This window comes from Adelges cooleyi, unplaced genomic scaffold (genome assembly GCF_023614345.1).
Source record: "Adelges cooleyi isolate 19-005CV unplaced genomic scaffold, UGA_ACOO_1.1 ACOO_flye_CR_arks_rails_tigmint_CR_PRNA_2, whole genome shotgun sequence".
Taxonomy (NCBI): domain Eukaryota; kingdom Metazoa; phylum Arthropoda; class Insecta; order Hemiptera; family Adelgidae; genus Adelges; species Adelges cooleyi.
The window spans coordinates 11384783-11405009 of record NW_026095860.1 but is presented as its reverse complement, the minus strand read 5'-3'; the positions used below and the strand labels follow the sequence as shown (position 1 = coordinate 11405009).

Genomic DNA, 20227 nt, shown 5'->3' with positions numbered 1-20227 from the left:
TATAATATATATTATATTCGTTTTTGGAAAGTGAATAAGACATGCTACCTAGCAAAATAATATTTCAAGTATTGAATTCAATATTTGAAGGCAAACCGATATTAATAAAATAATTTATCACAGAATAAATATCAAGGCCCGAAAATCCGAAAAGTGGAAATAGGGATTATTTGTATTGTGCAAATATTACCACGTTTATGGGATATAAAACCATTTTTACAATTCTATTGCGAATTAATTTCCCCTAAGATCTTCAACACTAATATATCTTATTGTTCAAAAATTTGCATAAAAAATCATAAATCAAACGGACAACAAATAATAACGACGTAAATTAGCGTTGGACAAAAAATGTCCAATGAATTTTAGTTACTTTTTTCTATAAGTACCTACATTGTGTGTTCTTTCAATATCTATTGCAGACAATCAACATAATATCGTGCACATTATTGATCGTATAGGTGGTGCTAAAATTAGGTCAGACTCGCCGTAGTTTAAATATTAAATAATGGTTAATAGCTAACTGATGTTGGTTTGTGAATTATGAAGATTCAAATTTTTTTTTATATCAAAAATACCTACGCCATGCCATTAGCTATTAATTGCCGTTTGTGGCACTTTTGCCCGGTCATGCTGTTATCATTTCTCAGTTATCAATTTATCATTCTATTTTAGATAACCTGAGCCAATGCAGTTTACATTAGTAACATTAGTTTACATAGGTTTTGCTATTTTCTAACAATTCGTATTCAATTTTTCTATGATTTTATTTTAGAGGACAACTTGTGGTAATAATTATTCTGTTTTTTAACTACTCGTCAAAATATTCCAACTAAACCATGCCTTCAGCAGTCAGTACCAAAGGTGTAACCAGGAGTGAAATATTAGGTTTGATGAACGAGAAGGAAAAACTCGAACAGCAACTTTTAGCCCTAATGGAAGTTTTAACTTCGGTATGTTCTAATTATTAAATACTAGACTATATTAAAGAGTAGTTGGTTATTTTTTCTTACTTTTTTGGGACTTATACAAAAAAAGGAACTAAATTACAACTAATAACTGGTGAATTGGTTTTGTACATGATGTTTATGAATTACTTTACTGTTATTGTTAACATATTATTTATAGTATATTATGCTATTAACTAATTTTGAGTATTAAATAAAAAACTGAACTTCTCGCGTCTTGTACTCTTATAATAGGTACAAGTTAGATTCTAGATTAACGGTTGAATATTTTTTTATACCTGTTGCAGCACAGAGTTGGAATGGATGACCCATTGGTGGACGAACAAGATTTTCCGCGGAATGACATCGACGTTTATCAAATTCGTTTGACACGTAATCAAATAATTCGTAAGTTTTATACTATATTGTTTCATTACTTAGAACTTTAAACTATATTATAGGTATAAGTTTTTTAAAATTGTTGTATAGTTTTTAAATGGTTACTTAAAACTACACATGTAGAAGAGGAAAAAAGTTACACTTTGTGTAATACACCTTCCGATACTATTAACCCTTACAGACCAAAAACATTTTTTTCCACAATCGTGCGAGACTGGTTGAACAAAGTAACAATGTTGTATTGTTATTAAAAAATAAAAACGAACTCTCATGATCGTGGCTTGTTGGTCTGTAAGGATTGAAAGATTATAGTTCAAAAAGTAATCATTTGAAATCCAAAAGCAATTATTAGTTAGTAAATTGTTATAAAAAAATGAACTACTAAGATAACACAATATACAAAAATATAACAATATGCATATTAACTACCCAATGCCATAATTTGTTTGAATAATTTTTTTATGTTAATATATTTTTTAGGTACCCGAAATGATCTGAAAGCCATTATGGACCGTATAGAGAAGAGTTTAATTGAATATTTTACACAAGGCAGCAGTAATGAGCCCGATTCTATGAATGGACACTGTAGTTTAAAACCGGAGCATTAAAATTTCACAAATTACGCAATTTTATAAAATGCAATGAATATTAAAAATGTAAATAGTTTTAATTTTATAAAAAAAATGTTTAAAATTGAAAAAGTAAAATAAAATGTATTGTTTTATCACTAATTGAACTAGTATTCAACCAATGTATAATACAAATAAAATTAGGATAACAAAACTATTTTAAATTGATCCAGAACATCTACTTATAAAATTTTAAATAATTCCTAGCTATAGTTTATAAATAAGCTCTAATGTGAATTTTTAGTGATTACAAGATGGCAGATTTGAGAATTTATTAATAATAAAATTTGTAATTTTTTGTTATTGCAAAGTTATATTATTTTATTATCAATAAACCACAGTTTAAAATATTTAAAATTATTGTGCAATAAACTTACAATCCGGTTCTATTAATTGCAGACATACATTTAATTTTTTGTATATTAAATGATTTTCCAATCCAGTCGAAACAACTTTTCAATTAATAAAGACGAGCTTTTAAATTGTTCATGTCCAACTCGACTTTGTAGAGGAATAAGCTTTTGTTGAAACTTGAAATTAAAAAATTGTAAAGAATATTTCGGATTTACAAAATGAATACAACGAGGGAGCAATATTAAGAAAATCGTGTAGTGTTATGCTGTGCAATAAGGGAATAATTTTTTTAAGAATGAATATAAAATCATTGTTAGAATTAATTAGTATATATTATTTTATTTACATATACAGTCTGACTAACTAAAGTGTAGTTATTAAGATCTTCGATTTGGTTTTTTTTTTTTTTTAACTGAAATTGTACCTAAAACTAATATTTCATAAACTTCATTTTATTTTAATATTGAAATCTTAATTTTTGCTATGTATAAAATAATTAAATAAATGAAAAGAGTAGCCATAGAAAACTATATTTATCATTTAACAAATTTTAAGACAACTTCATCAGTAGAACTACTAACTATTATTTCATAATTTAGTTTAACGAAATTTATATAGACTTAATTGAGACAAAATTTCTAGGTCCCATTGTTATTTTCTTAGCTAAAATAATAATATACCTACTATAATTTTTGTATTAATCCCGACTTCTCTAATAGTATTTTTTTTATTAAATGCTTAGCACAACTATCAGGTAAAAAAACTGAACGTTATATTCATTAACACTTAATAAAATAAGTTTGCATGTTTGAAATGGCTCTTATTGTTAGATCAAACTATGTTGAGTATTGCCTATCCTTTGTCCCTTAATTTAGCAGCAAATTGGTTAGAAGTTAAGCTTAAATGAAAAATAATTGTATTATCCTGTTTAGTTATTCATGTTTTCTATTTGTTATTTAAAAAAAATTATTGTTTATTTAACTTGAATTTAACCGTACCTAACAGATGAAAAGTTTAAAAACACAAGCTCATTAATATCATATAATGTATTCTGTATTCGTCAATTAGCAAAGGTTTTCCTGGGAATTAAATTAGAAACGCGTTTTAAGTTAAATGGCTATTAAAGGTTTTTTAATAAAATATTAGTTTGTTTGTTGAGTAGAAACAATGTGAGAGTGTCAAACCGAATAGGTAATGTCAAAACACGGTCAAGCTGATTAGTTTTTATTATATATTGAGTGGGTTTAAAAGCGAATACACCATCAAGTTTTAAAACATGTTAAAAACAAAATATCCAAGACGTACAATAATATGAGTTGGGATTAGTCCCAACTCATATTAACTGACTAATTGTCCAGTTTCTCAAGACCATACTTAATAGACTAATAATTTTACAAACGTACTAAGTAAGCCAAATAGAAACAACTCATTTAGAACCCTAATATTTATTTTCAGTTGGATACCCGATTTAGTAATTTACCCATTATTGGAAAATGTTTATTATCCAGTTAAACACAGTGTACAATTTTATGTAAATTTTATAAACGATGGTAATAATTATGAATATATTTTGAACTGTAAATAGAACTTGAGAATTCAATAATCCACATAATTTGTATTTTAAGTTTATCAAAAAACCGAAAAGTCAGAAGTATTATATTAATACATATATTGTGTATTCACTGTAAATCACTGTAGCCGCTATATAACACAGAATCTTGTCTTATAATCTTAAATTCTGGTACTTTGATTAAATACCCAAAATAGACGAGAAATGCAAAGTATAAAAATTGTTGTATATCTAATTATATAATCATTGTAAAATTCTGTTTGAAAGGAAACTATAATAAGCCGAAATTTGACTCTTGTAAATCATTGGAATTTTTCAGTTTAGACTAACCAGGTCAACCTAGTTATGCATCATTCATAAATAAATAACTATATTATGCACACTTTACCGCCGTGCGCAGCAAACGAGACGCGCATTTCAAGTCACACGAGTACAATAGCACACCGCCATTACCTTAAAATGGTTATTAACACAATATTATTGTTGTACTATAGCTGATGTGTAGTTATAACGAACATTTGTGCGTACACAACAAATTGTGCACGTGTCGGTTTTTAACGATGACAAATGACAGAAGAGCGAATTTTTATTATTATTTATTATTCACGGTCGAGTATAACCGATGAATAGTCGTGTAGAATATTATAGAACATAGTACGTCCACCTATCGTTTGTGCCTCTTAGTACGAGTTTTAGGTTTGATCTTATGTGAATATTTTTGAAAGAGAAAGATTGAAGCTTCACAAGACACTGTGTTGGTCAAACTGTTTTCTAAGGTGTGGATTTTATTATTTTATTATCAGTGTATGCCCTCCACCACTGCAGTGACAATGTTTAATGCATCTGATAAAGCGTCGTGGGATCAATAGTTCGCGTTAATAAATATGATATAGTACATATATATATATATATATATATATACTATTGTACTATTTATTTTCCAATCCGCCTACAGTGTACTTAATATAAAAAATAGTCTTGACTTACAGCAGCTGCAAACAGGCGACAGCTATCACTTATTTGTCTTATCGGACGTAGGACAAATTTTGAACGACCATCGGTGCATTCTTATTTCTTTATAGTAATAGATATCGTCGACACGCGACGTCGTAAATAATATTGTACTCTTAAATTACTTTCAAATATAGCTGTTGCTCTAATTGACTGGACGTGGCAAAGGTTACTGGTTAGTTATAATAGTAAAAATATAAAATAACTAGTTTTATTGTGTATTATCTCAAATTTTATCGAATGATAGCTAATTTGTTTTCCACTGAATCGATTTAGCAGCAATAACGCAAAGACATCATGTCGTCCGAAAAAGAAGATGGTGCAGTCGAAAAACTTATGGAGGAAGGTCCAAAGCAAGTGGAATCCGTCGAAGACAAATACGACAAGCTGAAAGAGTTTGATATGGCCGAACACGTGGAAACCGCTTACGCTGGTATGGGCAAAGAAGAGTTATTGAAGTATGCTAATAGTCCGTTTTGGGTGCGGCTCAGGTGGCTGCTATTTGTTGCTTTCTGGCTATCGTGGTTCGCCATGATGTTTGGCGCTCTATTTATTATATTTATGGCACCCAAGTGTTTCCCACAAAGACCCATCGAGTGGTATCAAAAAAGTCCGGTGTACATTATAAATGCTGCTAATCTCGGCAAAGAAGGTATAATATATTATAACTAAATTAATAAATAATTGTTCTGATTAATTATCAACGACTTTAATGACGTTTTTTTTTTTTCATAAACCAAGGAGTCGATGCAAAAATTGACTATATAAAGAAACTTGGCATTGAAAACGTAGTGCTATCGTCAGCTCTCCATGGTGATAACGATCAAGTTATTGACTTCTTAAAAGTTAATGCTTCATTAGGAACTATTGACTCGATGAAAGATCTTATAACAAAGTTGAAGTCAAAAGGTAACATTTAATATATTATATTTATATCTAGATCTATTTTATTATTGGAATTAGGGTGAATTTATAATTTTTTTTATAGTTACAAATTTGTATGATAACATTTTGTTTTTTTACAATATCATGTTTATTATAAAATTCATTTTTTAGGCCTGAAAGTGATGTTAAAGATAGTTCCCAATCAATCTTCTTTGACAAATATGTTTTTTGAGAGATCAGTAATGAAAGAAAATGAATTCAAAGATTACTATGTATGGAGTCCGGGTCAAATCAATGATAAAGGCAATTTTCCGATTAATAATTGGGTAAGAATTAAGTATTAATGTAATAATTAAAATGTAGTTAACTTATAATCTATTTGTCAATTTGACTTTGGATGAGTAATCAGGTTATGTAATTAATCTCATAGTAGGCTAAAGAATTAATTTGTTTTTTATTTTAACAGCTGAGCGTTAATGGAGGATCAGCATGGACATGGCACGAATCACGCCGTGAGTTTTACCTTCATCAATTTTCTGATACTGAACCAGATTTCAATTTCCGAAACAAAGACGTTGTGAAATATTTTGAAGTATTCAGTTTTATTTTAATTAAGTTGTTTAATGTTTAATTATTTGTTAAGAATTTTTACTATTTTAAAATTTTTGCTAACAACATCTTGTAACTTATGAACTATTTTGGATCAACCACAAAGTCTGCTCCATTGTAGTTTTTATTCTAGTGTCGCTCTTACCTTTTAATCTTTTCCTCTCCTCATGACATGTCCTAACTATTGTATCCTCTGACCATGAATAAAATCATTCATTTAAATTAAAACTGCAAATTAAAATCAAATTTTTGTAATTTCAGGATGTGTTCAAATTTTGGTTAGATGCTGGCGTAGATGGATTGTATTTGGATAAAGTGCAATATCTGTTTGAAGATAAATCATTCCAAAATGAAACTATCAATTCAAAAGATGCTAATGCCAGAAATTACAATTCATATAGCCATACATTTACAACTGATCTGCCTGAAACGTATCAGTTGTTATCAAAGTGGGGAGAATTAATTTCCAAAAAATCTGGGCAAGTATTAAAAATATTTCTAGTAATAGGTATGGAGTATAAATTTTATTGATAGTAAAATTGTTTATAATTGTGTAGTTTAATTTTTTGGGGGTTTCTTGACTACGTATTAAAAAAAAATGGCAACTGTACCAATTGCATTAATTTTTTCAGTGAGAAACGTATACTACTACTAGTTGGTTGGAAAATTAGTACTATTGTAAAAAAACTAGCAAAAATAATAAAAAAAAAAAGATAAATAAAATAATTACTTTTAATTTTACCATATTTAAACTTTAATAAATGCTTTCAGTTAATTTTAAATCAAGAATTGAAAGGAGCATAGCCTGACACACTTTTTAGCCAATTTCTTTATTTTTTTAATGTATATTACTCAAATAATGATAGATGAAAGGTGTCGACAAATACATCTTTATATTATAATATGTCTTCTATTTATTTTTTTTGTGCTTTTTATCCACAAACTATTAAAACTGATCAATGTTCGACTTTAGATATGTAAATATATTCTATAGTTATTATTTTATGTTTTAAAATGATGATGCTCATTCAAATTAAATTTAGCCATTGAACTAACTGATTTTTTATTGTTGTTTTATGACTTTCAGATTTTTAATTTTAAGCGACGTCGATAGTAAAAATATTTCAGGGGTTAACATCGCACACAGTCCTATCGTTTTACCATCAGACTTTACTGGAGAACAACTGCTGGGGATTCTGGTTAAGAAAACTTCATCTCACTGGCCATCTTGGGAGGTCTGTTAACTATATTGTGTAACTGTTCGATATTGAATTTTTGATATTCTGTTTGAAATTATTATTATTATAATTTTTTTTTTTAGTGGACCTGTGGCGAAGGAAATAATTGCTGGAAAAACGAAACACTCGAAGCTTTTAATATCCTCAGTTCTTTACTAAAAGGAACACCTGTTATTCAAGCCGACAATAATATATTTGCAAACAACCTTATTCCAAATATTACATTGGTCGATAGTACGTTAAAAGAACTACGTGCGACTCCTGCATTCGAATATGGTTCTTTTAACGCCAAACTAATAAGTGATGATAACGTATTAGTTTTCGATAGGTATTTTGACTGCTGATAGACATTTTATTATTCATTTGAATTTCTAATTACACTCGACATTGTTATTGTTTTTAGGGTAATAAGTAGTTCGGAGAGTTACCTGTTTGCGTGGAACTTAAGTAAAAATACCACAACCATTAGTCTGAAGACTAAGTTCGAGGAAGTACCAAAAGATGCACAATTAATTCTCTGCACGACGTCTGCCTGTCCTATTCTTCCTCCTCTTAAGTAAGTTCCATTAATATTTTTTCCTGTATGTAGGCATAACAGATTTAGTATGAACTTTCATATAAAATTGTACTTGTGTAGCCCTGATTATGTGTATGAAAGGTGAATTGGGAAAATATTTTAAAGTAGAATAGTTATAAAGTAGAGTTTAGAAGACTAATATTTAATTTGTATTAATTCATTAAAAATTGAACATTATTTTGTATATTTCCCTAATTTAAATAATAGTTGTCAAATAAAGTAAAAATCAATTTTTATTTCTATTTAAGACTAGCCTGATCATTTTGATTGAACTAGAAATCAAATCTTTTTAAATTTGGAACGGGAAGGTGTGAACTTTTCAACTGTTAATACTTAACCTTAACCTTTCATAGTGTTTAATTTGTATAATTTGTTACCTTAACCTTCAACTGGTATTGTCGAGTCAAAAGTTACCTGATAAATGTATAATTTAATATATTGATAAAATTAAAAACGTTGAGCACTTAATTCCTTCTATAAAAGTTAATAAAAAAAAAAAAAAAAATAGTTTATCATACTTACAATATTAAAAATATACATACGGGTCAAATATGACCAGACAATACAATTAACGATACATGATTGAATGTACAGTTCCCTAGTAGACAAATTTATCACAAATGCATATTAAGAAATGCAATTATTATTATTTGATTAATGCCTAATATGTTTAATTGGTTTTCTGTTACAGATCAAAAGTTGACAGTTACAATTTGAGCATAGCGGCAGAATCCGCTGTAGTATTAAGTTTTTAAACAATAGATAGTTTTAACTTGAACAAAATAATTTATTTAATTTAAGTGATATCAAAATGTATCATCTATTATAATCTCACTATTTGTTATATTCGCTTTACTTGCGCTTAATAAATACAAATTTTGTAGTAATATTCAATCTTACTACTTTATGAAATAAATTGATTGTTATTGAAGAGATTTAAAACTAATTTTTGGTTTTATTTAATTTTTACATTAGTTATGTGATACGTTTGCTTTTATAAGTGTCACGTTAAAGTCAATCAACAATTGTTAATAATGTTATGACCATTAAGTTTTGATTTTAATAAAAATTTTGCGCCACAGTCAAATAAGATTTGAATTAATTAAAGCTAAAATTGAACAAGCCTGTTTGGATAGATGGACCTTTTAAACAACAGGGACAACCTGCCTAAACACTTAATCCTTTCTTACGAATCACTGTAGCAGTTGTAAGGTAAAACTTGTTTTTAGTCATGGCGTACTGCGTTTGATGTTAATGAAGAGCAGAGCACTTAGTAGTTTCAGGCATTCTGTAGAAAGACAAATAGGTAATAAGCGACCTTTTGAAATTTACAATGGCCTGTGCAACAAAAAACAATAACAAGGACCTAATCTTGCCCACTGTCTAGTCGGTCACTCGGGGCCAGTTACTATCAAAAACTACTGTTGGGATTTAACGTTATATAAATGTATTGTACAACAGCTACCTATTCTGTTAATTAGGTATTTGGGTGTCTTTTTATTAGTAAAAATATAGATTGTTTCCTTCGTAGTAAAGACATTGGTTGATGGACAAGTCTTTTTGGCAACTATGTTAACAGTCGGTAATCGCATGGTAATTCAATCGGGACACATTTTTGATAGATTCCCATTAAAAATCCAAAAGATGTGTTTGTGTCAACATCTGTTTATTTTCGGAGTCTTACAATGTCATATACCTACCTGTGGTTTTTTTAGATTAAACAAATTTGTCGTTTTAGTTGAAACATAAATCTTAAAGAACTTTATGATTTTCGTTTGGTACAATTCCGCTTTGATTGTACCAATGGACATAAAAATCCGTAAGTAAGGTACATCACTATCACCTCACCTTCCCCCTCCCCCCATAACACTACGCCACAAATAACTTGGGTAAAACCTGTGGACAATTTCGGAATCTAAAACCCTTCTTGGTTACATTATTATGACAAATATTGAGTACCGTACAAAGTTTTTATAATTAATTTTCTGCTTTTATTCATTCTTTTAAAAATGTATTGACTACTAATCGCACAGTCTTATTTTACATTAGGTACAAATTACAATCGCATAACTTTTAAATAAATTATGCGAACTATGCACTACCCGAACTTCTGTAACTATATATACTAAACAATAATAATTGATTTTCAAAACTGCGACGTCATGCCATGCCATGATATTATGCGTCCGGTATTTGTGGATGTAATACATTTTTCGTTTAGGGTGAGTATGTACGTACATACTCACGTGGTTCAAGAAATTCCAATCTGTTTGCCTATCAAAAATATATATTTAATAATGGAGAACTCATTTTTTAGGCTACTGTGAACACTTAATTGGTTAATTGGTTGATCTAGCATTGGCATTGTCGTGTCCAAAAATGTATTGCCTAACAAGCAACTACATTTAAAATTTAAATTTCGTTTATTTAATTGGTTATTTTTGCAATTATTGTACGAACTCGTTATGTTCCCCTTTTAAAACAACATATTAAACAATTCAAAGTCCAAACTTGTTGAAGAACACTTGGGTAAGAAGTAATCAACAAATAAAGTTGTATATGCAAAATACACATCAAATATAATTATTAAAAAAAAAATCTTATCAAGTATTTCATTATTGTGTCATGCATAAGTATCACTAACTAAAAAAAATTAATATTTTACTAAATACAATTATTTATGGCTGGTGAAGGAAAAAAATATTTTGCTCGGTCGTTTTTAGGTTAATTGAGTTGGGTACAGTGGGTTGCGGTTGCGGTCGACTACAATAAATATTATCTCGGACCCTACACACAGGGGCAAGTGGTGACTGTGAGAGTAGGGAAGGATAATCTTGGTCACAGTAGTATTAAGCTGGGAAAATCGTTGCCAGTAACGTGGGAGGTATAGCAAGATTTAAAATTTATCGCCCGATAGATAGGTATCCACGCTAAATAATAACGCATGTGTAATGTATATTATTTATACTTTATACTTCTTAACAATACCAACCTTAAATATTTTATTTAATATAGGAACATTTTAAATAGATGTGTGCAGTAATAATATGTATAATACCTAATGTATAATATTAATTTAATTCTAATTTGTTTGTATTATATTTACCGTTTGGCTCTAGCAAATAAGTTGAAATGTTTATAAAAAAAAAAAATGGTCGGGAAATTCGACCACTATTAATCAACTTAGAAGTGTCTCAAAAGGGTTAAAATAATATTCGGGTTGTTTTTAGTGTACGCGTTAATCCTAAGTAGTTCTACGGGCCACGTAGATATAAAAACAAGAAATCAATTTTGTTTCGAATTTCTGTTAATTTCTGTAAATTGGTTATGTTTACATAAAAATGAAACACAGTGACGTAAATTCCGGACTTGTTTTAGACCAGGGACAAAATTTAACTATTATCAGCTAAAGCCTCTAAGGAGAAAGAGAAATTGATAAATGTATTAACAATACAAATATAAATCAATAATAATTAATATTATTTGCGTTCAAGTGTGTTTTAAACTATGTATATTAGTAAAATAGTAAGTGACCTGAGAATAGCCTTTTATTGATAAATCCACACGTATAGTAAAAAAATGTATGCACTGGTTTTGTTATTTTTCTGATATTGTATTAATTGAAGAATAATTCATAAATAGGAGGTACTATATTTACTATAACAAAAACTTTATTATCCAATATACGTAGGACCATACAATCGAACCTTTGGTTTTAAAAAAAAAGCCAGTACAGTGGGGTCGGGGCATAGTAGGACTTCGTATATTGTGGTGGAAGAGATCACAGCTCAATATTAATTATCATTAAAACAGAAAGTGATCAAATCACTTTTAAAAAAACGTTTCGATGTCGAGTTAGCCATATGTGTCTGTCTTTTGCTGCTTCCTTTAGTTGTTGGTAGGATGCGCAGCCCATCTTTTCTTTTATATCATGGAAATAATTTGTTCTAGGTCTTCCTCTTGGTCTTCGTCCCATTATTCTTCCCTCAAATATATTATTAAGAAAATCATTGTGACGAATGATATGCCCAATAAGTTTGATTTTCCTTTCTGTTATGTAAATCATTAGACTTCTTTTCTCTCCTATTTCATCTAGAACTCTTTCATTTGATTTCCATTCCATCCAATTGGTCTTAATCATCTTCCTCCACAACCACATCTCCATTGCTTGCAGATTGTTTTTATCTTTTTGCGTCATTGTCCACGTCTCACATCCATAACATAAGATACTCCATACAAAAGTTCTAACTCATACATAACAACCTATAAATTTACTACGGTAAAAGTGTAATTTTCTCATTTTTTTTTGGGGGGGGGGGGGGTCAGATTTTTGAGAAAATTGTACCTATACGTTATAGTCCCATTCTAAATCTACTTTCGGACTAATTTTCAGACCTTAAACCTTAAAAATTCACCTAAAAAAACGAAATAAAGAAAAAACTTTCACCCCTTCTTGAGAAAGCGGATGTGATATTTGTTTGTCAACGTTTATCGGTAGTACTATATGTCTGAAGCATATTTCATCTAAATTTGGAACTAATAACTAATTCAACTATTTATAAAAGAGTTATAGCGTGAGGACATTTTAAGTTTAAATATATTATGTAAGATTACTGGGTGTTTTTGTTAATTTTAAAGGGGTAGAGGTGAAGTGTTCTCCTTTTGACCCGCCAAAGTACCAATCGGATACAAATATACAATAAACAATTATTAGTTGCTCTTCGAGTAAATCGATCCATAGGAAAACAAGTTATTGTGTTTACAAACACAAAAACAAACTACATCGTCGTCATAAGTTTAATATCATCTAGCTTTACATAACATTTAAAAATATATAGGTACCAATAAAGCTATAAAGCTTGACGTCAAACTTTATAATTAGGACAACAACAATTGTTAAATTAATTATTATAACTGTATTCGAATACTCGAACAGTATTCGAAGAATTCTAATCCTAATTTCGAATATTTCCCATCACTAGCTGTACACGCAAGCACGATCGGCGTGTTGCCAAAGCGCCAGGCCGTATTTTCTGAAAGTAAAACATTATTTTTGTTAAAAAATAAAAAAAAACGACAACCAAAAAAACTTCAGGGATTTATACGAATAGCCCGTTCGGCATATGAATTATCGTGTATGTACACAATAATAATAATAATAATTATTGTTGTGAACCACGTTTTCGCCCATTTGCCTCCCCTGCCCTCATTTGAGCACTGCCGGAATGACCTTTTTTGCTGCTATGCGATATCTCTTCCCCCTATATCTCTGCTTCCCCTCCCCTTTTTTAGGCACAGACGATCGACGTGACGTGTCCTTGTTCCACACAGCGAGCAAATCCGGAAATGTATTATGTTTTGTATTCTTCTCCCTCGCCGGGCACGACGACAACGCGTCCTGTCAAATCTAAACGGGTTTTATTCAAAATATTATTATTATTATTATTATTATTAATATAAACAGTACCGGCGACTTCCTCGAGACCGGAAACGCACATCGCCTTAGAAACGGCGGACGGCTGAAGACGATCCATTATTTTCGCTTAGCGCACAGATGGAAATATAGTCGTCTTGTGTCTCCATGGTTGTTTAGTAATAACACGCTTGACGGGTGATAAGTACGAATTCATACAGTAATATATATGATAAGTACGAATTCATACGGTAAAACATTATATTATGACATTTTCACCTTCGATACTGAGCTGAGAAGTTATTGTTGTTCTTACAATGATGTGTTTATATTTATTTATTTTTTTGTATCTAGATTACCCACGATATCTTTTAAACAGCTGAACCGACTTCTTCGTGTAGCCAGCCTATAGAATTAAAAGGTACTTTATTTGGTCGAAATTTTAAAAAGTTCCCTTCGAAATCGAAAAATTTACCCCAAAAATTTTAAGTATACCAATTTGTATGAAATATTCTTTAGGTATAGTACTATCAATATAAGTCGACAAACAAAAAAATCAGACGATTGACCCTAACAATTTTAAACATATTTTTATTTCACAATGTTTTTACGGTATTTAGTACTTTTGCCATCTAAGATTCGCCTCGAAGCGTTTATTCGCATGATATGATTTAATCACATTCAGTTATAAGAATTCCTGTAGACCTGTGACCTCTCCGCCCGCTCTATGCCCCGACCCTACTGTGCTGTCTTTTTTGTTTTTTGTTGTTTTTTAATGCTATTTTTGGTGCTAAGGCCACAATAAACTCGCGTTAATCTAATGTCTCAATTTTCCGTCTGCACGCCAAGCGGACATCATCGTCGGCGCAGAAAACAATATAATAACGTCAATCGGTTGTTCCGATTACCTATAAAGTTTTTATTGGTCCGCTTGACAAATTTTTATATCGTATATAGATATTATAAACGTGCATACAGTTTAATATGTAATATGTGCGCCTCAGGCGATATTAAAATGATATTTCACCGCTTTGAGTATGAAGAACGCACGGGGTCTCAAAATCGAATATAATAAACGGTTGCGTTATTGGCCGACAAAAACTAAAGCCAAAAAATTGTTTGGCTATTTCGATTTACCGTCAAAATAAATAAATCGGGATTTCGATATAATTAATTCCGGCTAAATTTACATCTACATACTCATAAACTAAAAAACTTGTACTACACTAGTAATATGAATTTACAATTGGTTCATCCTATTTACATTTATTCAGAAAAAATGACACTAAAAAACGGTCATCCGAGTTATCTATTTCGAAACTAATACACATTAACTTGGTTTTCTCATAGTTCTAAAAATACATTTTAATTTAAAAAAAATTGTTATAAATATTGTAAAAAATATTATGTAGATCCATGTCATTCACTAACTAGTTGTTGGTTATAGTTAATTTTGTTAATTTTAGAAAAAGTAAACTAACAAACCAATCCGTTTTTGTTTTTTTTTTTAACTCATCTGAAGTGACTAGAAACTTTTGAGAGTTCAACATTTATGTCCTGGACATGACCCAATTGTATTTGTCAAGCAAACAAATTAGCTACCAAACTATAAAATAGATTAGTTTGTCATTCCGTGATCAAACTTTTGTTTGCTTCCAAAGTAGCTAAATTTTTAGTTTTGATGAAGTTACATAAAATGGTGCCACAGTCTGCCAAGTCAAACGTTTAAATCAAGATCAGAGAACGTCAAATTTAGATCTTAATAGAAAATACATTTAGCCCGATTATTCCCTCTACGGTTTTGTCATGTCAAACGGGACACTGCAAAGAACTTGTTTATTTTTGTTGAATTTGCATCCGATTTTGGAGAATAGTCGATAAGACGGCGTTCGAGGTATGCAAATTGCTATACACATCTGCAATTTTTTATGTATTTTTATAATTAAAAAGTATTTAATCGATTTAAACATTACGGTACAAATAATATTTCATTTAGGTTTTAATTGTCGTTTTTTTTTGTTATTATAAAAAAGGAACATAATAAAAAAATGAATAGAAAAATATAAGTATAAAAAATAAAAATCTTTAACGCTTTTAGTTTTGTTACTGATTACAAATCTTACAACTTTAAAATAAAAATGTCATGTGTTTTAGTCGGGTAGCTTTAGAAAACTTTAAAAAATTGTTAAGGTATAATATAATTGATTAAAATTGATTTATAAAATTAAGTTTAGATATACTACACAGGTAATAAAAATATTAATTAACAAAATACAATAACAATTAAATTAATAAAGAACGATAAAAAGTTAATAAGTAAACATGTTAAGCGATGATAACAATTTTAATATATACATGTTTTGTGATTTTATTGAATAAATATAATACATATATAATAATTATTAACAATAATATAATAATAATACATAATATAATTGTTATAGGTATATATTATAATTTTATCTTTGTAAAATACATATTAATCACTACCTACATCATATGTTTAAGACTAAACGATAATATGTTCATACTTTGTACTTAAATATCTATTGTGTTATTTTTCTAAGGTTTTAAACTCATAAACAATCTGAAATTAAATCTTAAGAACGTTGAAAAGACTGTGTAATAAATAAAATAAATATATGCTTTACTTAATCTTCTACTCAGCCCTAAAAAACCGTTTAGTTTAAATTTAGGATATAAAAAATGTGGACATTAGTATACCTCTTATTTCCAGCTTATTCCGTTAAGCCATTAGGCTTTCAATCAGATTTCAAGAGAATTGATAAACTACAACAGGGAATTCCACCATTGTTACAGAACATTGGTCCTATTATCCTAAATAATGTAGCTTCAAATAATTATTGTTAATCCTTTAAATTTGCACGATATACTTGCAAATTACTTTATAATCCTATATATATATACGTATTATAATGTAGCTCTAACCAAAGGACATTTTTTCTGATTACACTAAGATTGCCTAATAAATAATTGTTATACTATAGTTCCACTTGAAAAATATACATTATTTATATTGTAAATCTGTATTTCTGTGTGTTTAAAATAATACATAGTAGAATCGTTTGTTGTTTGTTAAATGGTCAGATAGGTGCTGTTACTACAAGCTCTTTGTATAGGATAGGTTTATCGCATTACTCTCGTGGCAGCAGCGTCTATTATTTTGTATAAACAACAGTTTATTTTCGACACTAATAAGGAATATATCCTGCACCGATTGAGACATCCAGGAATTCGGTCTTATATCCGGTATCGGGTGCCAAGAAATGTGTACGAAATGTGAAATCTCTGAATGTTTTCTGCCAGATTGAATACAAAGTCTTAACACGATTTTGGCAGACTGTGATCAATTTCCAATTACGAATAGTGTTCTACGCATTGTTTGTAATAATTATAAAAGTTCATTTATGCAATAAAAACTTTATATCATAAGAACATACATTTGATTACTGTATTAATTTTTATTTTATACACAAAGTACTCTTGATTAGTAATTTGAGCATTATAACATTCTCTGTAAGATTTCTTACTCATTTTCTTTGCGATTTAATTATTGCAACAACTTATTTTATTTTAATTGCCCACTACACGGTTAAAAGGGTTGTCATTATATTTTATTAATTTTTAAAATCAAATTATAATAGAGCGTGGAATGTTTGAAAGAAATGTATCGAATCCACATCATTAGTCTTTTTTGATTTTCAAGCATTTTTTATTTAAATACTGACTAACGACAATACAAATTATGTGCAGATAACTATTTTCATTTAATTAATACATTTGTGTGTGTGGGTATATACATATACTATTTAATTTTAACCTTCTCTTTTTGATTTGATTTCAAAATTTGAATTCTTATAAAATGTTTAAAACGTTTTTTATTCGTAGTAGGAAAAATATATAAAAAAAGTATTCCGTAGGACCGCAAGTAAACTTTATGACAATTCAAATCTTTTTTCAGATTCCTTATCGCATCACTAGATATCTTATTTGTAACCTATTTCGTTGAGTCAGCAGCAGCAAACTAAATCAATCAATCAAACAACTGTTTCTTACTGTTTCTCAGTCTTTATGTCAATATCGATCCAATATAATATACAATTATATACATTTTATGCGTATTAACTCATCTATACAATACAATATATTATTTATGATTTATATGGCGTAACTTTTAAAGGATAAAGTTTATAAAACTATTTTTTGCGACTTGTCAAGTTACATTGTGTATATTGACAAACGTCAGCATAGTCTTTCCCTAACATTATTTTTTAGTAAAATCTCTGATTTTTTATTTAAACAGTTTAACAGAATATTACGCATCAACCATAAATCTTATTCCAGACCATACTAACTGAGTGGTCTTTTGATAGGAAGATTTTCAGAGACAAAAGTTGCTTGTTCTAGTTCCTATATTGTAAGTTTTGTTAATTGAATTTACTCATTGGTAAATTGTAAACAAAAAAATACTTTTTACCGGCCGAGTGCCATTCTTTAACCTATTGCGCAACACCAATTCGATGATAACAAAAAAAAGGTTTTTTTTTTAAGTGTAAATAGAAGTTAGAAATGTGAAATAAGATTTTAAGGTTCTCCGATGGGGGTTTTTTTTTGTATACTTAACTCAAGGTCCAAAACGATTGAATGAATGCAATTGGAATTACATTATAAATGTTACTTTTTGTATTATCGTTGCCCCCCGAGTAGCAATTCTACTGAAAAACGGTCGAACAACGTTGTTACGCCAAATTTGATTTCACACGTGTGTTGAATGAGTAAAAAAGTCCGTTGAAAACGATTTATGGTAGAGATAAAAATGTATTACGATATTTTTTAATTTAGCCGATTATCATTTGACACAACTTATGAACGGCGCGTTTTTAAGAAGACTGTTTTTTGCAAACTCTGATTATTTGAGAATTAGCAGCGAGTCTTATTCCTTGAATCAAACAGTGGTGACTTTGATCGTTTAATAGTTATAGGCCAGAACTCTGAAACCGCATTGAACGTTTGTATTGTGTTGTATTCTATTGTGCCGTTGTTGAAAGTCTACTGTATTATATTTTCGTCCGTAAAGGATTTTCCTGTTTATCCAACTACAATAAAATTGCGAGTATTATATATATATTACACGGACCCTCGCATTCATTTTTCTCAAATCTCATTCTACGGTTATTGTTACTATCGGTTTTCGTTTACCAGATCGTTTATAAATTATTTCTATCAATGTACGTCATGTGAACCATTTGACGACGTACAGATGAACTTTTATCATTAGGACCCATTTCTTGGAATCGGCCGTAAAACCGTAAGTACAAGACATTCAACAAGTTCGATATCCTTATAAATGTATTATGCGGTGTGTAGTAAATTTAAAACATCTTTCTTTATACCAACGCCCTGTGTATAATACAAGTGTTTCATCGTATCAATCAAAACCAAATTACCTACATTTTTAATTCTATTTCATAAATCACATTTTTCTTTAGTTTTTTAAATTTGACATTATGATATTGTTTATAAGAAAAAGCTAGTACGATAGGGTCGAGGCATAGCGGGTCAGACCATGTTCGGGCGCGGTATATTACAAGTTTATAGGAATTATTGAATGTGATAAAATCAGTTTCAAATAAACGCTTTAACGTGAATGTGTAGATGATAAAGTTACAAAAATCAATTAAAGCGTTGTAAAAATTATAATGTGCCTAAAATTAGGGTTATATCAACATTGGTTGATCATACGTCACAGTAACTAACAATATAATGAAAATACCTGTTGACTTTTGATTCGCTTACAGATGCGCAACCTAGAATTAATATACTGTTCTTAAGTGTAATTTTCCTTTTTTTTAGGGCTTTTCTTTGTAAAAAAATAGGTGGTCGACGCATTTTTAAGAAAATCGTATGTCCTTCGTACGAAAAAGAGAAGTAAAGAAAAAGTTCCATCCCGTCTAATGGAAAGGGTTTGTTTTTGTCTTGTCAAAGTTTACCGGTAGTATTTTATCTAAAGAATATTTTATACAAATTTGGAACTATTTCGAATATTTTTTTAAATATTTTATTTGACGCCGAAATTTTAAGTTGAAAAATATTTATATTTTTGGGAACAATTTCTCGAATTTAAGAGGAAGAGATGAACTTTTTAAATGTTTGCCCCAACAAATCGACTTGAAAGAAATCGACTCAGCGTTCAATAAGATACTGTGTGTATCCAGATGTAAAAAAAAAACATATCGTTGTAAAAACAATACCTTCTTAGCTCCGATCGAAGCAACATCCGTCAACAGTTGTATTGTAATAACTTTATAATTTTGTATTTCGACATTTTATTTTACTTTTTATGTATTAATATGTATTATTAATATTGCTGAAATAGCATCAATCCGACTTAGTGGAACAAACCCACTCGAAGAGTTATAGTCATTTATATTTAATAGCTACAATTGTTAAGTTATAATATTTCTTTATTAAATTTATTTAAAAATAAAATGTATAAAAAAAAATATATAAATGTGTATCATATGAAATTATAACGTATGAATTTACAACTTTATTTCATCTTTAGGCCTTGGTG

At 29.3% G+C, this 20227-nt stretch overlaps 2 protein-coding genes across 3 annotated transcripts; both read left to right on the top strand.

Annotated features, from left to right (window-relative positions):
* The first annotated feature begins 658 nt into the window (after positions 1 to 658).
* LOC126834000 (26S proteasome non-ATPase regulatory subunit 9) lies at positions 659 to 2242 on the top strand. The gene is made up of 3 exons (XM_050565638.1): positions 659 to 953; positions 1256 to 1355; positions 1827 to 2242. The coding sequence occupies exons 1-3, from the start codon at positions 840 to 842 to the stop codon at positions 1952 to 1954; spliced, it is 342 nt and encodes a 113-aa protein (XP_050421595.1). The 5' UTR covers positions 659 to 839; the 3' UTR covers positions 1955 to 2242.
* A 2507-nt stretch (positions 2243 to 4749) lies between these two features.
* Positions 4750 to 9165, top strand: LOC126833755 (maltase A2-like). 2 transcript variants are annotated; one of them, XM_050565269.1, is made up of 10 exons: positions 4750 to 5085; positions 5190 to 5562; positions 5652 to 5819; positions 5967 to 6121; positions 6262 to 6387; positions 6666 to 6883; positions 7492 to 7639; positions 7726 to 7970; positions 8046 to 8198; positions 8911 to 9165. In XM_050565269.1, exons 2-10 carry the CDS (start codon positions 5208 to 5210, stop codon positions 8972 to 8974), a joined length of 1632 nt encoding a protein of 543 aa, XP_050421226.1. In that variant the 5' UTR covers positions 4750 to 5085; positions 5190 to 5207; the 3' UTR covers positions 8975 to 9165. The 2 variants fall into 2 exon arrangements, with proteins under 2 accessions (XP_050421226.1, XP_050421225.1); XM_050565268.1 differs by having other exon boundaries at positions 4751 to 5085; positions 5187 to 5562.
* The last annotated feature ends 11062 nt before the right edge of the window (positions 9166 to 20227 follow it).